Source organism: Scatophagus argus, chromosome 8, assembly GCF_020382885.2.
Source record: "Scatophagus argus isolate fScaArg1 chromosome 8, fScaArg1.pri, whole genome shotgun sequence".
Classification (NCBI taxonomy): Eukaryota; Metazoa; Chordata; class Actinopteri; family Scatophagidae; genus Scatophagus; species Scatophagus argus.
Window position 1 is genome coordinate 26,416,727 of NC_058500.1, and position 16,441 is coordinate 26,433,167.

A 16,441-nucleotide genomic window follows, 5' to 3' on the forward strand; every position below is an offset into this window, starting at 1 on the left:
GCTTAATGCTGTCCAACCCCTCAACCGCCTCCCCAAGTATATGGGAGCGTGATCGGTCTTCCTGGACCTCCTGTAGTCCACTATGACCTCCTTGGTCTTGCTGATGTTCAGGATGAGGTTGTTCCAGGAACACCACTGTGTCAAGTTCTGGACCTCATCTCTGTAGTGGGTCTCATCATTGTTAGATATGAGACCCACCACAGTGGTGTCATCCGCGAACTTAACGACCATGTTTGTGGGGTGAATAGCAGAGCAGTCGTGTGTGTGGAGGGTGAATAAGGCAGGGCTGAGTACACAACCCTGCGGCGTGCCAGTGTTGAGGATCAGTGGGGCAGATGTAGACTCCCCTATCCTCACCACCTGGGGCCTGTTGGTGAGGAAGTCCCTGATCCACGAGCAGAGTGAATCTGACAAACCCAGGTTGTGGAGCTTCATATCCGGGGGGACGGTGTTGAAAGCCGAGCTGAAGTCCACAAATAGCATCCTAACAGTGAGGTGTTAGGATGCTGCAGGTGAATCAGGGCCGTGTGAAGTGTTGCTGCACCTCTGGCTGAGGAAGGTGTGCAGTTCTTCTGCTGCTCGGAGAGTCGAAGCGTGCGAAGAAGCTTTTCAATGTGTCAGGTAGGGTCGCGTCATGGCTGCTTGTAGTCCGTGATGGTCCTGATGCCTTTCCACATGTTACGTGGATCATTGTCATTAAAGTGCTCCTCAATGCGCTGCTTGTACCTGTGTTTTGCCAGCTGGATGCCCTAATTCAGTGCTTTCTGGGCCCTGCTGTAAGCCAGCCTATCTCCTGACCTATGGGCTGCATCCCGGGCTTTTAGCAGGGGCCACACTGTGCCGTCCACCCGTGGTTTTTGATTAGGAAAAACCGTGATTGTCTTTGTGGGTAGGACAGCATCAGTACAGAAGTGAACATAGGACAACACAGCTGATGTGTATTCCTCCAGGTCAGCGTCTGCTTTGAACACTCCCCAGTCTGCTCAAAGCAGTCCTGTAGGGCTGAGGAAGCCTCCTCAGTCCAAACCTGGATGGTTCTGGTGGTGGGTTTGGTCCTGCAAATCAGAGGTCTGTAAGCAGGGATCAGCTCCATGGTCAGACATGCCCAAGTGAGGAGCTGCTACAGCCTTGTATGCCCCTGGGATATTACAGTAGACCTGATCCAGGAATTTGGGGAGAACAGCTTTTAATTCCACATGGTTAAAGTCCCCAGCCACGATCACAGCCGCCTCTGGATTAGTGTCCATTTGGCTGCTAATCAGGCAGTATAGCTCCTCTAGCGCTAGCTTAGCGTTAGCCCTCGGTGTTATATAGGTCGCTATGATCATGACCGAGTTGAGTTCTCTAACCAGTTTAAACGGTCCACGCCACACAGCTGTCCATCTTACATGAGACGATCCTCATTCGAATCTCGTCCAGTGACGAGTTGACGAGTGACCTGGCGTTGGCGAGGAGGAGACTGGGAAGAGCCGGTCTGTGTGGGTAAGCATGTAGCCTAGCACGCAGCCCACTCCACTTACCCCGCTTTTGTTTACGTTGTCTCCTCCGTCTCCGGGGCCACAGAGGGGGGATGGCAAGAGCCTCTGTGGTCCGCTGCAGCTCTGGTGGGATAAAATCCAGCTTTGGGGGTGCAAACAGTCCATAATTTTTCCCCAATTCCCACAATTCAGCCCTTCCATACTGAATTAAGGCTTTGAGTGGTAAAAACAGTGATGAAAACACAAAAAAAACATGAATAAAAACACAAAAAGCCTTGAGCCGCTGCGTGCACCCGCGCCGCCATCTTGGTCAGTCCCACTTGACTTGCTAACTCGAGATTGTAGCTTGCTGTCACTTATTCAGCAGTCGAGGAGTCGCAAGAAGAATCCCTGGGATCACAAGTGCCCCCTACCATGAGGCAGCAGAACTACGTGCCTCACCTAGTGCCTTTTCACGACCGTTTTGTGATTGCTCAGTACAAGAAACACGTTACAGACATACAGTTGTTGACAAAAAACACTGTACATTATATACATTAGCCAAACTATGGAAGTTTAGTTCATATAGCAAAAGTGTTTGAACATTTTAATAGCGACATACAGAGAGACAGCAATATGGTCTCACTGCCTAGCATGCCAGCACAGTTAGCCGAGTCATTGCGCAATCCAGGTGAGGCTCCGCTGGCTGCTGTCTCACCGCACGTCTCTTCTCAGTATTTGAACGGTAAATGTGACAATTCAACGATTTTTAATAAAAAAGAATTAAAACCGGTGAAGTTAAATGGAAAATAATTTTATAGTACAAATCACTTGATAAACATAACCATTTATTTATATTTATTTTTTCATTTTACATTTTTTTCTTTCCGTGTTGACAGATGAGGCACGGCCTCTCCTGCCTCCCCTGACTGCACATCACTGGGGAATACGTACCTTCATATTCAAGGGAGCATGATCAGAAATGACTATAGACTGATATTCACAAGCAGTTACCATTGGAAGGAGTTTCTTATCAATAAAGAAATAATCTATCTGTGAGAATGTTTTATGGACTGAGGAAAAAAGGAATAGCACCTAGATGTAGGGTTGAGGAAACGCCAGACATCAACTACTTCATAGACCTGAAGAAAAAGCTGGATTGTTTGTGCTGACTTTGATTCGGATGAGATTTTAGAGGAGCTACGGTCTAAATTTGGGGAGAGTACACAATTTGTATCTCCACCCAGAATGAGGTGATGTGAATCCATGTAATGGATTTGAGAAAAGGTGTTAATATAAAAGACATAATCATCCCAATTAGGGGCATAGATGTTCAATCAATGTACAGTTCAATGTACAATGACCCACCACTATAATGTATCTCCCCATAGGGTTTGATGTAGTGCTAGAGATTACAACGGGAATATTCTTATTAATTAGGATTGCTGCTCCCCTTGCTTTAAAACCAAAGTTGGAATGATATAATTGTCCTACCCATCCACCTCTCAATCTATGCTGGTCAATAGTGCGCAGATGAGTTTCCTGGAGGAATGCTATGTCAGCTTTAAGGTGGCTAAGATGTGTTACAGTTTTTCTCAATTGTTTACACACATATACTTGTACTTGAGGCACCAACCCCCTGAACCAATTCTGCTAAACTACAAGCACAATTCCCACTTTCTCAAATTTCAGTTCTAAAACACACTTTTTTCAAAACACTACACACAATTCTCTGTATTTGGCACAATTGTCATGAAGAAAATCTTGTTTTCACAAGGAACACACTGTCATTCAGAGTTCCAAAGTTAATTGTCCTACTATGCACACTGACTCATCACATGGGAAAACACTTATCACACAGCTTTACAATTAGCAATCAGAGCTTTAACAAAGGGCAACAGGTGAGCTCTTCTGTTTTGGGGCAACTGATGCCAGCATTGGAAACTGAAACACAAACGTGTGTACCTCTTGGAAGCTATGGAAGACGCATGTGGAGATATAACAGTTGATGCTTTTCATGGCTGGATTCGCCATGCTAGGCGATATTTCACCTGCTCCTTGACCAGGGAAAACATTGCTTGTGATGTGGATGAGGTGCTGTGGCCAGACCAAAACAGAAGAGAGGATGCAGCATTTTTTTTTTGTTTTTTTTTTTAATGTAACTGTATACGGGGCGGCACGGTGGTGCAGTGGTTAGCACTGTCGCCTCATTACAAGAGGGTTCCAGGTTCGAATCCCAGTCTGGGCCCTTCTATGTGGAGTTTGCATGTTCTCCCATGGCCTGTGTGGGTTTTCTCCGGGTACTCCGGCTTCCTCCCACGATACCAAAAACATGCACATTAGGTTAATTGGCTACTCTACATGGCCCCTAGGTGTTAGTGTGAGAGTGTGTGGTTGTCTGTCTTTGTGTGTTGGCCCTGCGATTGACTGACGACCAGTCCAGGGTGTACCCCGCCTGTTGCCCGTAGTCAGCTGGGATAGGCTCCAGTTCCCCCGCGACCCTGCCGGATAAGCGGTATAGAAAATGGATGGATGGATGGATGTGACTGTATACAGTAAATTCTTCAGTTGTTTTGTATGTAGTCCACTGTATGTGCAACTTTCTGCAACTTAGTGCAACTAAGCTAAGCTAAGCCCAGCTCGCCGCAGCTTCCTGAAAAAGTAGAAACGCTAGTGGGCCTTCCTGACCAGCCAGGAAGTGTTGGTGTTCCAGGTGAGGTCCTCAGTTAGGTGCACACCCAGGTACCTGTAGCTGGAGACCACTTCCACAGTTACTCCTCCAATGTGCGGTGGGGCACCTGTCCTTTTTGAAGTCCACCACCATCTCTTTGGTCTTCGTCACATTGATGCAGAGGTTGTTTTCTCTGCACCACTGCACCAGGTGTTCCACCTCCTCTCTGTATTCCAACTCATCGTTGTTGTTGATGCGTCTCACCACTGCTGTGTCGTCTGCAAACTTCACTATGTGACAGCTGGGATGCCTTGCCAAGCAGTCATACGTCAGCAGAGTGAACAGGAGGGGGCTTAGCACACAGCCGTGGGGGGAATCAGTGCTAAGTGTGATGGAGGAGGAGGTGGAGTTGTGGATCCTGACAGTCTGAGGTGAAAGCCGTTGGTCAGGAAGTCCAGGACCCAGTTCCCAAGTGTGTGACTCAGACCAAGGGTGGAGAGTTTCTGTACCAGGGTCTGTGGGATGATGGTGTTAAAGGCAGAGGAGAAGTCCAGGAAGAGCAGGCGGACGTAGGAGTTTCTGCTCTCCACGTGGGTGAGGGCTGTGTGGACCACTGATGAGATGGCGTCATCCGTGGAGCGGTTTTTCCTGTAGGCGTACTGGTGAGGGTCCACAGTGACATCGATGGAGTCTTTGATATGTGCCATGACCAGCCTCTCGAAGCACTTCATGACTACTGGGGTCAGAGCTATGGATCGGTAGTCGTTCAGGTCTGTCACTATGGAACACTTTGGGACGGGAACAATAGTGGCAGTCTTTTGGGGCAGCCGTGGCCTAGAGGTTGGAGAAGCGGCTTGTGATCGGAGGGTCACCGGTTCGATTCCCCCACTGGACGGGCAGGAAAAATTTGGGTGTGGTGGAGTGATTAATGCGAAAAATACTCCCCCCCTCTATTAGCCGGCTGATGTGCCCTTGAGCAAGGCACTTAACCCCCCAATATGCTCCCCGGGCGCCTGATGCTGCCCACTGCTCCTGTGTGTGTTTCACTGCATGTAATTTGCCGGGTGTTGCATGTGTGTGTTCAACTAAGGATGGGTCAAATGCAGAAGACGAATTCAGTGTGTGTATGTAAAAATATATATACTGCCAATAAAGTTGATTCTTCTTCTTCTTCTTCTTCTTCTTCTTTAAGCAGGTGGGGACAGACGCCAGTGATAGTGAGGTGTTAAAGATGTCTGTCAGCACCTCAGACAGCTGGTGTGCGCAGTCCCTCAGTACATGCCCTGGGATGTTGTCTGGGCCAGCAGCTTTGCATGGGTTGATACCTTTGAGGGTCTTCCTCACATCCGCTGTGGCCACACAGAGGGGCGTGTCACTGGGTAGTGGTGTAAGTCTAGTGCGGCCAGGGTTCAGCCAGGGTTTCTGGTTGCGAAAGGAGGTTACTTTCCTCGTGGTGGTGACATCATCGGCACACTTGGAGATGAAGCCGAGGTTGGCTTGATCCGTCTCAGCAGAATTGAGATGTGGTCGGAGAGACCAAGGTGGCTCATGTAAAAGCCTAGGGACTAGTTACGTGCCGAAATTTTGTATGGGAAGTACAAGCAACATACTAGAAAATTTCTTCACAAGAAATTTTGAGTGGGCCAATGGGGCTCGCTGGGGCTCTGCTGCCGGGACCCTGCCTGGCTGGCTGGCTGGAAACATTCCTTGGTAGATCTCAAAACATGTTTGAACCTTTTATTTTCAAATCTCTTTAACAGCCACTTCCTGTAATTTGAAAGAGGCTTATATTTTGAAAATCTGTGTGTGTGCGTGTCTCTGTGTGGTCATATATGCATGTTGTTGTGTGTGTATCTTATTAACATACACTGGGTGTCCATTGGGTTCCATGTAGTAGTAGTAGGAGCAGCCATTTTGTATGCTGACAAAAGAGCAGCTGCGCACGTTACCATGGAAACAGGCCCCCTCCTTGCCCCAGCCCCTCCCTTCACTGTCAGCCAGGGAGGCTTTCCTTGGTAAAAGAGAGAGAATCCTTGATCGTCCCAGAGAAAGAGGTACCTAGAACGAGTCGAAAAAGGCCCTCGAACAAATGCTTCTTGCGACCAAACGAAAGGTCGCAGGGCAAAAATTCCTTCACTGTGAGTGACACAGCAACGAGTGGCACGCCATCTTACCCGGGACCAAAACCCCTACATTTTGATGTATAATTTGTGCGTGTGCGATACACACTGCGGCCACAGACAAAAGGGGAGGGAGGAAGGTGGGAGTGTGGAGTTGGGTTTGGTTGAGAGGTAGAGCTGGGTGTCATTCACATAGCAGTGAAAGTGAATTTGATGTTTGCGTTAGATGTGACTGAGAGGGAGAAGGCAAATGATGAACAACAGGGGCCCCAGGACAGAGCCCTGGGGCTCACCTGTGGTGACAGGGAACTGGAGGCAGCAGCAAAGAGACGGTCATTTGTGATTTTGCTTTTTGAGTGCTGTTTCGGTGCAATGGAGGGGACGGAAACCAGACTGGAATTGTTCATATAAATTATTGTGGGACAGATGGGTATGGAGTTGGGTGGCAACTGTTTTTTCAAGAATTTTGGAGATTCAATTCAATTCAATTCAGCTTTATTTATAAAGCACTTTAAAAACAACATCGTTGGCCAAAGTGCTGTACGGACACACACACACACAAAAACAAAAAAACATGACAGAAATAAAAACAAATTAAAAGGCAATAAAAGAGATAGAAGAATGTAAAAACAATAAAAAAAAAAACCTATAAAAAAACCCAATGTCTCCCACTGAGTTAAAAGCCAAAGAGAAGAAATGAGTTTTGAGAGGATTAAAAAACTGGAAGTGAGTCTGCTTGCCTAATCTTCAAAGGCAGCTCATTCCAGAGCTTTGGGGCAGCAACTGAAAAAGCTCGGTCACCTCTCATTTTCCTCTTTGTTTTAGGGACAACCAGTAATGACTGGTCTGCCGACCTGAGAGCCCATGAGGAAGTGTAGGGCTGAAGCAGGTCAGAGAGATATTGTGGGGTGACGCCATGGATACATTCAAAAACAAATAAAAGAATTTTAAAATCAATCCGAAAATGGACAGGGAGCCAGTGAGCGGAAGCTAAAATCGGAGTGATGTGCTCTCGTTGTTTGGCCCCAGTTAAAAGCCAAGCAGCAGCATTTTGCACCAGCTGCAGGCGGGACAGTGATGTCTGACTCAACCCAACATAAAGTGCATTGCAGTAATCTAAGCGAGTTGTGATAAAGGCATGGATTAAAGTCTCAAGATGATGTCCAGAGAGAAATGGCTTGATCTTGGATATCTGTCTCAATTGGTAAAAACTGGACTTGAGCACAGATTTAATCTGAGCGTCAAATTTCAGGTCACTGTCCAGTTTTACTCTGAGGTTTGTAGCTGTGTCTCTTACATATTGTATTAATGGACCAAGATCTACGCAGGCTCTCAAGGCATCACTAGGGTCAAAAATCGTGACCTTAGTCTTTTTACATACCACACAGTCACACTGAGACACAGAGACACAGGATGCTTTCAATTGTGACCCTGTAAAAGTTTGCGAGCAGCTGAGAAGTCCAGTCCACTTCAGCTTCCTGAGAGAAGTCAGAGAGAAAACTACTGTTTTCAGAGAGAAAACAGTAGTTTCAGCATTTTCAGTGTTTGTCCAGAGCTGTGTACAATCAAGGTTTTGGATTAGAATTAGTCAAAGGTGATTGAATAAGACAGAAAACATGGTTTGCTGAACAGTCTTGAGGTTGAAGCAGGAGGCCGGTGAGAGGTCTTGTGTTGACTGCAAGTTGGACAGAACTCCTGGACGTCCTCCATAGTAGGACGTCTAGTGGGCCCATAGTAGCACAATGGTAAAAGTTGGCGCACCCCAGGAAACACTGAAGTTGTTTGCGGTTCTCAGGAACAGGCCAGGAGGTGACAGCTGAGGCCTTGGCTGGGTCCATCTGGATGTTGCCTTGTGCCACAGTGTACTCCAGAAAAGACAATGAAAAGACATGGAACTCACATTTGTCTGCTTTTACATACAAGGAGTTCTCCAGGAGGCTCTGGACAACAGATCGGGCATGATGAATGTGTTGCTCTTTGGACCGGGAGAAGATGAGTAAACAAAGACATATCAGTTGAGCATGTCTCGGAGCCCATCGTTAATCAGTGCCTGGAAGACGGTAGGGGCATTGGTGAGGCCGAATGACGGTAGGGGTGGTGTAGGAATAGAGACATAGCTCTGGCTTTACTGAAGACCTGGTGAAAATCATGGTACTCTGGTGAAAAGCTGGAGCTGGAGGAGTGAGGTGGAGCTGAGGCTTGTTGCAGGCACCTCAAATGACAGGAGGAGCTCCACTCCATAACAGTCGCAGTGACCCAGTCGATGTGAGGGTTGTGAAAACGGAACCATGGATACCTCAGGATGAGTGGCAGGCAAGAAGAGATGTGTTCAGGATGTGGAACTGGACTGTTTTGTGATGATTACCAGAAAGCAGCAGGTGAACAGGAGAGGTCTGATGCATGACGGTGCCCATAATGTGTCCATCTAAGGCTCTAGCAGGAACCGAATGAGGCAAAGGAACCCGCACGAGCCCCAGCTGAAGGACCACCTCCTCATTAATGATACAGACATCGGCCCCAGAGTTTATGAAGACAGCCAAAGTGTGAGGGTCATCTGGAAGGAGGAGGTGGCTTAGGAACAGAGGTCTCTGGTTTTTGGGAGGTGACAGGGCAGTCGAGCTCACCAGGGTTTCCCCAACTACTGGTGAGCTCTGACTTTTACTGAACAGTTGGAGATGTAGTATCTCACTGCCCCACAATAGAGGCAGAGATTGGACTTGCGGCGGCACTCCTTCTCATTAAGGGAGAGGGAGGAGCAACCCAATTGCATGGGCTCAGGATCGCCAATCTTTGATGTAGTCAGCCAAACCATGAAGGAAGGCATCACAGAGGGCTAAGCTGTTCCAACTGCTTTGGCTGGCTCTGGTTTGGAAATCCATAGAGTAATCTACCACTGTTCGCTCGCATTGTTTCAGTCCCAGCAGTCCCCTTGCAGACTCAGAACCACAATTCTCGAAACCAAAAACCTTGCAAAGCTCGGCAGCAAACGGGTCAAAGGAAGAACAGGCTGGAGACCCCCTCTCCCACTCAGCTGTTCCCCATAGTTGAGCTCTGTCTGTCAGGTGGTTGATTTCAAATGCTACCTTTGCCGGTTCAGTGGTAAAGGTGCGGGGCTGCAGGGCGAACAGAAGAGAGCAGCTGGTGAGGAAGGTGCCACAAGTCTCTCAATCACCGTCGTAACGGTCCAGGGTTCCCATCCAGGGCTCAGGAGCATCTCTGGGTGGAAAAGAGGCAGGCACGGGTGCAGGAGCAGAAACCGATGCTTCAGAAGAGGGAGCAAGGAGCAGGGACAGAAGGCTGGTGGATTTACCAGGGCAGAGACGTGAAGCAAAGGTCGGAGGCAAGACGGGTCGATACCAAGAAAGCAGTCCGGGAATAAGTGCTAGAGAGTCAGGCATGAGAGCGAAGACAATCTAGCAAAGACTGAGGGGAGTGAAGCTGTATACTGGCTTGATTGGAGATGGTGTGCAGGTAGAAGTAGTAGAGCAGATAAGGGGTGTGGCTGAGCAGTAGAGCAGGATAGGGACAGAGCAGACTGTGACAGTATGACTAAAAACAAAATCTCATAGCTGCAACAACTAGCGTGTACAGCTGTGCTGTGGCAATGCTTATTTATTCCCACACTGGGAGCAGAATTGCATGTGTATCTTATTAATATACACTGGGTGTCCTTTGGGCTCTATGTATTAGTAGTGGAAGCAGCCATTTTGTGTGCTGACTATAACTGTGTTTCATTAATACAGTATAGTTACATTGGTTATCATTGAGTAGGTTCATTGGTAATGGAAGCATCCATCTTAGATAATGTAATCATGTAGAAGGCTGCAAGTCAGTTGAACAGCGGTGCATGTTACCATGGAAACAGGCCCCCTCCTCGCCCCAGCCCCTCCCTTTTCTGTCAGCCAGGGAGGCTCTCCTAGGTAAAAGAGAGAGAATCCTCGATCGCCCCAGAGAAAAAGGTAGCTAGACAAAGGCCCTTGAACAAATGTTTAGCCCCATCCCTCCTGACCCGTTTAAGCTTCAAATGACATCTCTAGGTGAAACTATCGCAGAGCTAGGGGGCAACAAAGAGAGCAATGTTTTGCGATTTTTCTGGGTTTTCTTCTCTCTCTTTTTCATTCATCGTCTATGTCGTTTGCCCATCAGTTTTTCGCGATTTTCTCGAGAACCATTTATTGGATCGGAACCAAAAGTCATAGCACACTATTCCCAATATGGCTGCACATCTAAAAGTGTAAAAGTGTCAGGATGCTCACGCAAAAGCTGCGGGACTAGTTACATGCTGAAAATCTGTCCGGAAGAAGGAAAATAATAAGACGAAGTATGAGGAATAGCAATAGTGGCATGATGCACTAGAATGGGGCTTAATGCAAAGCCGAAGACTCTGTGTCATGGAGAAGCGGCGTCACTGACGCAGGGAAAGCTGAACCCCGATGCAGAGTCAAAAAACAGGGATGCGAGGCAGAGGTCTGAACAATAGTATTTTATTATTTAATTCAAAACTCAAAAAAGCTCACACTCACTGTGACAGGGGATCAACGAAAAACTGTGGCAAAAATGCCAGGCGTAGCATGGCGAGGCGAGACAGAACAAAGATCCTGGCATGAAAATGGAAGACAATGTAACGCTCTGACACAGGTGACTGGGAAGACAAGGACTAAATAGGCAAGACAATGAGACACAGGTGACACACATTAGGAGGGAGAACGCAATCAGGATACCCAAAAGCAAAACAGGACATGATAAAAACCTTGAACATAACACATGGAAACCCAAGACACACATGAAACATGACACATGGACTCAAAACCAAAAGACAGAGAACCAGGACGTGACAAAAAACCTTGAACATAAAACATGGAAACACAAGAAACATGACACATGGACTCAAAGCCAAACGACAGAGACCCAGGGTGTGACACTCTGCTGACCCTGGGACTGACCCTGGCTAGCTGGCTGGAAACATTCCTTGGTAGATCTCAAAACATGTTTGAAGCTTTTATTTTGAAAAGTTCAGTGACAGCCACTTCCTGTAATTTGAAAGGGCTTTTATTTTGAAAGTCTTTGTGTGTGTGTGTGCGCGCGCGTGTGTCTGCGTGTGGTCATTTCAGAATCAGAATTCCTTTATATATCCCCGAAGGGAAATTCTTTTTCGTACAGACATTGCGCTTGCAGTATTCCCGACCAAGAGTATAAAAATAGGATTGTACTGCTCTCTCTATGTGTTTTGCTCCCGGAGCGTTAACTTAGATTAAACAGTCGGCCACACTCCTTTTCAAGAGCCAGGAAAATGAGCGTACTTGCTCCTTTATTAACTTCACATTCACAATGGCAACATGAATTGAAGTGAAACTACAAAAGAAAGAAAATAACATCACTGTTACTTACTGCACTGTGTTTAGCTTATAGAATTAGCAACAGATGCTAACGTCAACCGTAATGCTAACGCACGTCAGCTTAACGCAACATTACCGTAGTAGTTACTGGAAATATTCGACTATCAAAGTACTCAAAACATTGCTAAACTTATACCAAAGAAATATCTGACAAAAGAGGCAAACTGTGACACTTACAGTCATTGCTTTCTGGCGGGTTCATTAATCACATTACCGTACATTAGCGACCATGCTTTGTTTACTGTATTACTGTATGAACTTCCTGTATAGAATTAAAAGAACACTACTTCCTGTGTATACTTCCTGTGTCAAAGTGCATCACACGTCATATCAAAGAATAAGTAGAAAACTTATTAAAAGGCACATTTCCTTTCTTTAGAACCTTATAAAATTCTTTTAACAAACATATTATTTTTATTCAAGTTAAACTCAAACTCATTAGGTGGAGCAGAACAAGGATAAACACAACAAAATAAGTATAAATCTAAAATCTACAATCTAAAAGTACAGGTATTTACAATGTGTTCAAATTTTTTTTAAAAAAAATTTAAAAATACAGGTATGTACATGTGTAAAAACAATATATACATTGTATATGTAAAGTAAGTATGTCCGTCACAGTGCTGAGTTTAGCAGTTTGATGGCGACAGGCAGGAATGATTTCCTGTGCTCTGTGGTGCATCGTGGGAGTAAGAGTCTGTGGCTGAACGAGCTCCTGTAGCTGATCGGCACATTGTGGAGAGGGTGAAAGGGAAAATCCAGTATAGTCCTTATTTTGGACAACATCCTCCTCTCAGACACCACTGTCGGAGAGTCCAGTTCCTCTCCCACAACATGGCTGGCCTTCTTAATGATCCTATTGAGTCTGTTAGTGTCCCTCACCCTCAGACAGCTGCCCCAACAGGCAACAGCATATGTGATGGCACTGGACACCACCGACTCATAGAACATCCTCAGCATCGTCCAGCTCTGGCCCTTTGTGTAGACCACGTCCACGTTCTTGCCCAAGTCCAGTTTGTGGTCCAAGTACACCCCCAAGTACTACTGTTCCACCACCTCCACAGTGGCCGCTCTGATGTTGATAGGGGTCACTGGATCCTTAGTCCTCCTCAGGTCCACCACCAGTTCCTTGGTCTTTGCCACATTGAACTATAGGTGGTTTTTCCCTCTCCATGTGACAAAGTTGTCCACTACCGTCCTGTACTCTCTCTCATCCCCCATAGTATTACACCCAACCACTGCAGAGTCATCAGAAAATTTCTGAAGATGGCAGGACTCTGTGCAGTGCTTAAAGTCTGTGGTGTAGATAGTGATAGATAGATAGTTTAGGCATGTTGTTGTGTGTGTATCTTATTAATATACACTGGGTGTACATTAGGTTCCATGTATTAGTAGTGGAAGCAGCCATTTTGTGTGCTGACTATAATTGTATTTCATTAATAGCTGCATTTAGCTTTATATTTATTTATTTATATATATTTAAACATCAAAGGGGACACTGTGGAGGTGGTGGAGGAGTACAAATACCTGGGGGTGTACTTAGACCACAAACTGGACTGGTGCAAGAACGTGGACATGGTCTACAGAAAGGGCCAGAGCCGCCTCTACTTTCTGAGGCAGCTGAGGTCCTTCAACATCTGCAGGACGATGCTGAGGATGTTCTACGAGTCGGTGGTGTCCAGTGCCATCACATATGCTGTTGCCTGCTGGGGCAGCTGCCTGAGGGTGAGGGACACTAACAGACTCAACAGAATCATCAAGAAGGCCAGTCATGTTGTGGGAGAGGAACTGGACTCTCTGACAGTGGTGTCTGAGAGGAGGATGTTGTCCAAAATAAGAACTATACTGGACTTTCCCTCTCACCCTCTCCACAATGTGCTGATCGGCTACAGGAGCTCGTTCAGCAACAGACTCATACTGCCACGATGCACCACAGAGCGACACAGGAAATCATTCCTGCCTGTCGCCATCAAACTGTTAAACTCAGCACTGTGACGGACACACTCACTTGTATATACAATGTACATATTGGCTACTTCTACTTTTACACATTGTACATACCTGTATTTTTAAATTTTCTTAAAAAATTTTTGAATACAGTTTTTTGTAAATACCTGTACTTGAGATTTTAGTTTTTCTGTAAATACCTGTACTTGAGATTTTAGTTTTTGTTTTATCCTATTTTTATACTCTGCACTTTTCTCCTTTCTTGGTCGGGAATACTGCATGTGCAATTGTCTGTAGAAACAAGAATTTCCCTCCAGGGATTAATAAAGGAATTCTGATTCTGATTCTGATATTTCTATTTTATTCATCTTTTTGTTTACCTCGTACTTTATATTTTTATATTCTTATAGTCTACATACTGCTCCCGGGACCTGAGTCCTAATTTCGTACCATAAACATGTGGATTTGAGCTGGTATGACAATAAAGTTCCTTGATTCCTTGATTGATTCCAAGTCAGTTGAGCAGCTGTGCACGTTACCATAGCACCAGGCCCCCTCATCGCCCCAGCCCCTCCCTTCTCTTTTAACCAGGGAGGCTCACAGAGCAGAGAGAGAGAGAGAGAGAGAGAGAGAGCAACAGAACTTTGCATATTGGCCCACTAATAATAATAAGAAGAAGTATAAGCAAGAGTGATAGTGCCATTATGCACTAAATAGACTGTTTAGCACTCTTCTAGTTTGACTGACCACTCCAAGCGTTTTACAACACCGGCCAGTATTCACCCGTTGGCACACTGGTGGCTTGATTCAGCTGTTATTACAGGCAAATGGATGCACTAAAAGAAAAAGGGGGGACAAGTGAGGCTGCATAGAAATCCCAGATTTTTGTGCTATGCCACTGCCCACAATACTCGTTATTATTTGTGAGTCAACCTTCAACTTCAGCTTTATTCCCCTCAAAAAGAATTTTTTTCTTGCAGACAGGTGAAACAGAGAACATGCAAACTTGAGATGCTAATCCATAGCAAAGTGAGTCAAACATATGATAAAAATATGTAAAACATGCAAAATGCCACCAACAAGCTCACATAATATAATGTAGATTTGTGTATTATACGCAACCCGTTCATCAATAATTAAAACAGCATCCACAATATCGTTCAAAAACTGATCAACAGACTCTGAAGTGGGGAGGGATAAGGATAGCTTAACTTTATTTGGCTAGGCTATACTGTGAGTAATGCATATTGCTGACTTGCTTAACTGAGAAAAAAAATAGCATTCTGTCACAGAATGCGAAGAACAAGGCTGATTTATAGAGAAAACATTGCCCTCTGGCTCGGAGCTGAAGTCCCATTCTGTTGGCTCAAACATGTATGGCTGTACACGTCCAATAACGCATTTAGAAGGAGCGACCATGTTTCGGGTTATAGTGACAGACTTCAGGGGACACGCCCACTTGTAGAGCAGACTGTACTGCTCATTTTTCACGAGTTTGAAACCTTATTTAATATACTTAGCGATGTTTTAATCATTCAGATTTGGCTGAGTGGTAATAACATATTTTCCTGTGGTATGGAAAACTCAAAACACATATTTTAGCTTTACACGGACTTAAAGGTGGTGGGAAATACATGAACAGGGAAATAGACTTAGACCGGACGCCTATAATGTTCTTCGTGCTGTACGATCATTTTCTGCCTCTTTAAAAGGCGTGGTGACAGCGCTACAGGGATTGCAGAATGCTACGTAGCTACTGAGCTGTTATCGTCTCTGCCTTTATACAACATACTGGAGTGGAAGTAGTTTTTTGAGCTTAAAGCTTAAGTCACAGAAATTAAAACGTTAAGGCGAGTAAATATATTTTGTGATCAATGTGCTTTTGCCACAGATAATCGTAAACAGTCTAAACATAGGGGGAAACGACCGGACGGGAAGCTGGCCGTAAGCCTCTACGGTGACGCCTCCTGATCTTACATTACTGTAGTTAGCTCTCATTATAAGCTTCCAGATTGAAAATGGCCACAGACGAGCTGTCGTCCAAGCTCACACGTCGGCTGCAGATCGAAGAAGGAGCCGAGGATCCTGTTGCTCTGGTCATCCCAAGATGTCAGAATGGTTCGGAAGATAAACCAACCACGGCCAACGCAGACTCAGAGTTGGGCGCTAAGTTGATGCGGAGAGAGGAGCTAAACGAGGGGCAAGGAGAGCACTGCCAGCCCAGCACGAAGGTCTTCAACCCCTACACCGAGTTCAGAGAGTTCTCCAGAAACCAGATTAAAGACATGGGAAGAATGTTCAAAACGTGAGTATCCCATAAAATCACAAAACTCGAAAAAGAAATGTAAGTATTAGTGAGCGAAAAATTGTGTTATTTGTCATACACATTTGAAGTTTAAACATACTGCTTGTAGTATCCATCCTATCAGCATAAGATGGATATTACGGTATATGGGGTAGATTGTTAAATGCATCAAAAATAGATTAATCAATAAAGGAAATAATCTGAGTTTGAGGCCGTAGTTTATGTGCAGTCCCTTCCTTCTATAGCTTGATGGCTTGCGTGATTGTAGGGTGGAGATGTTAAGGAAATCGGGCAAAAGAATTTCCTTGTATGAAAACTGTTGCACGATGTTCTCAGTCAGGACAAGATGTGTGGTTTAGGAAAATGTTAATAAAAATGTTTTTATCTGTGTTTTGAGTTTGTCAGATAATCAGTAACTGCAAAGTCTAAATTGTCATAAAACATTTTAACACACACATAGACACTTTGCCGATAACACAGTTAGCGCAGCATATGAAACTACAGTACCTAAAGGAATGTGGTAAAAGTGACAGCAAAAAGTTACT

At 45.5% G+C, this 16,441-nt stretch overlaps 1 protein-coding gene across 1 annotated transcript in view; it reads left to right on the plus strand.

Annotated features, from left to right (window-relative positions):
• Window positions 1-15,302: 15,302 nt before the first annotated feature.
• Window positions 15,303-16,441, plus strand: part of efhd2 (EF-hand domain family, member D2) — a 31,307-nt gene continuing 30,168 nt past the window's right edge. Inside the window, exon 1 of the mRNA XM_046398219.1 lies at window positions 15,303-15,896. Coding sequence (XP_046254175.1) covers window positions 15,610-15,896 — 287 coding nt within the window. The 5' untranslated portion in view covers window positions 15,303-15,609. The remainder of the gene's footprint in view (window positions 15,897-16,441) is intronic.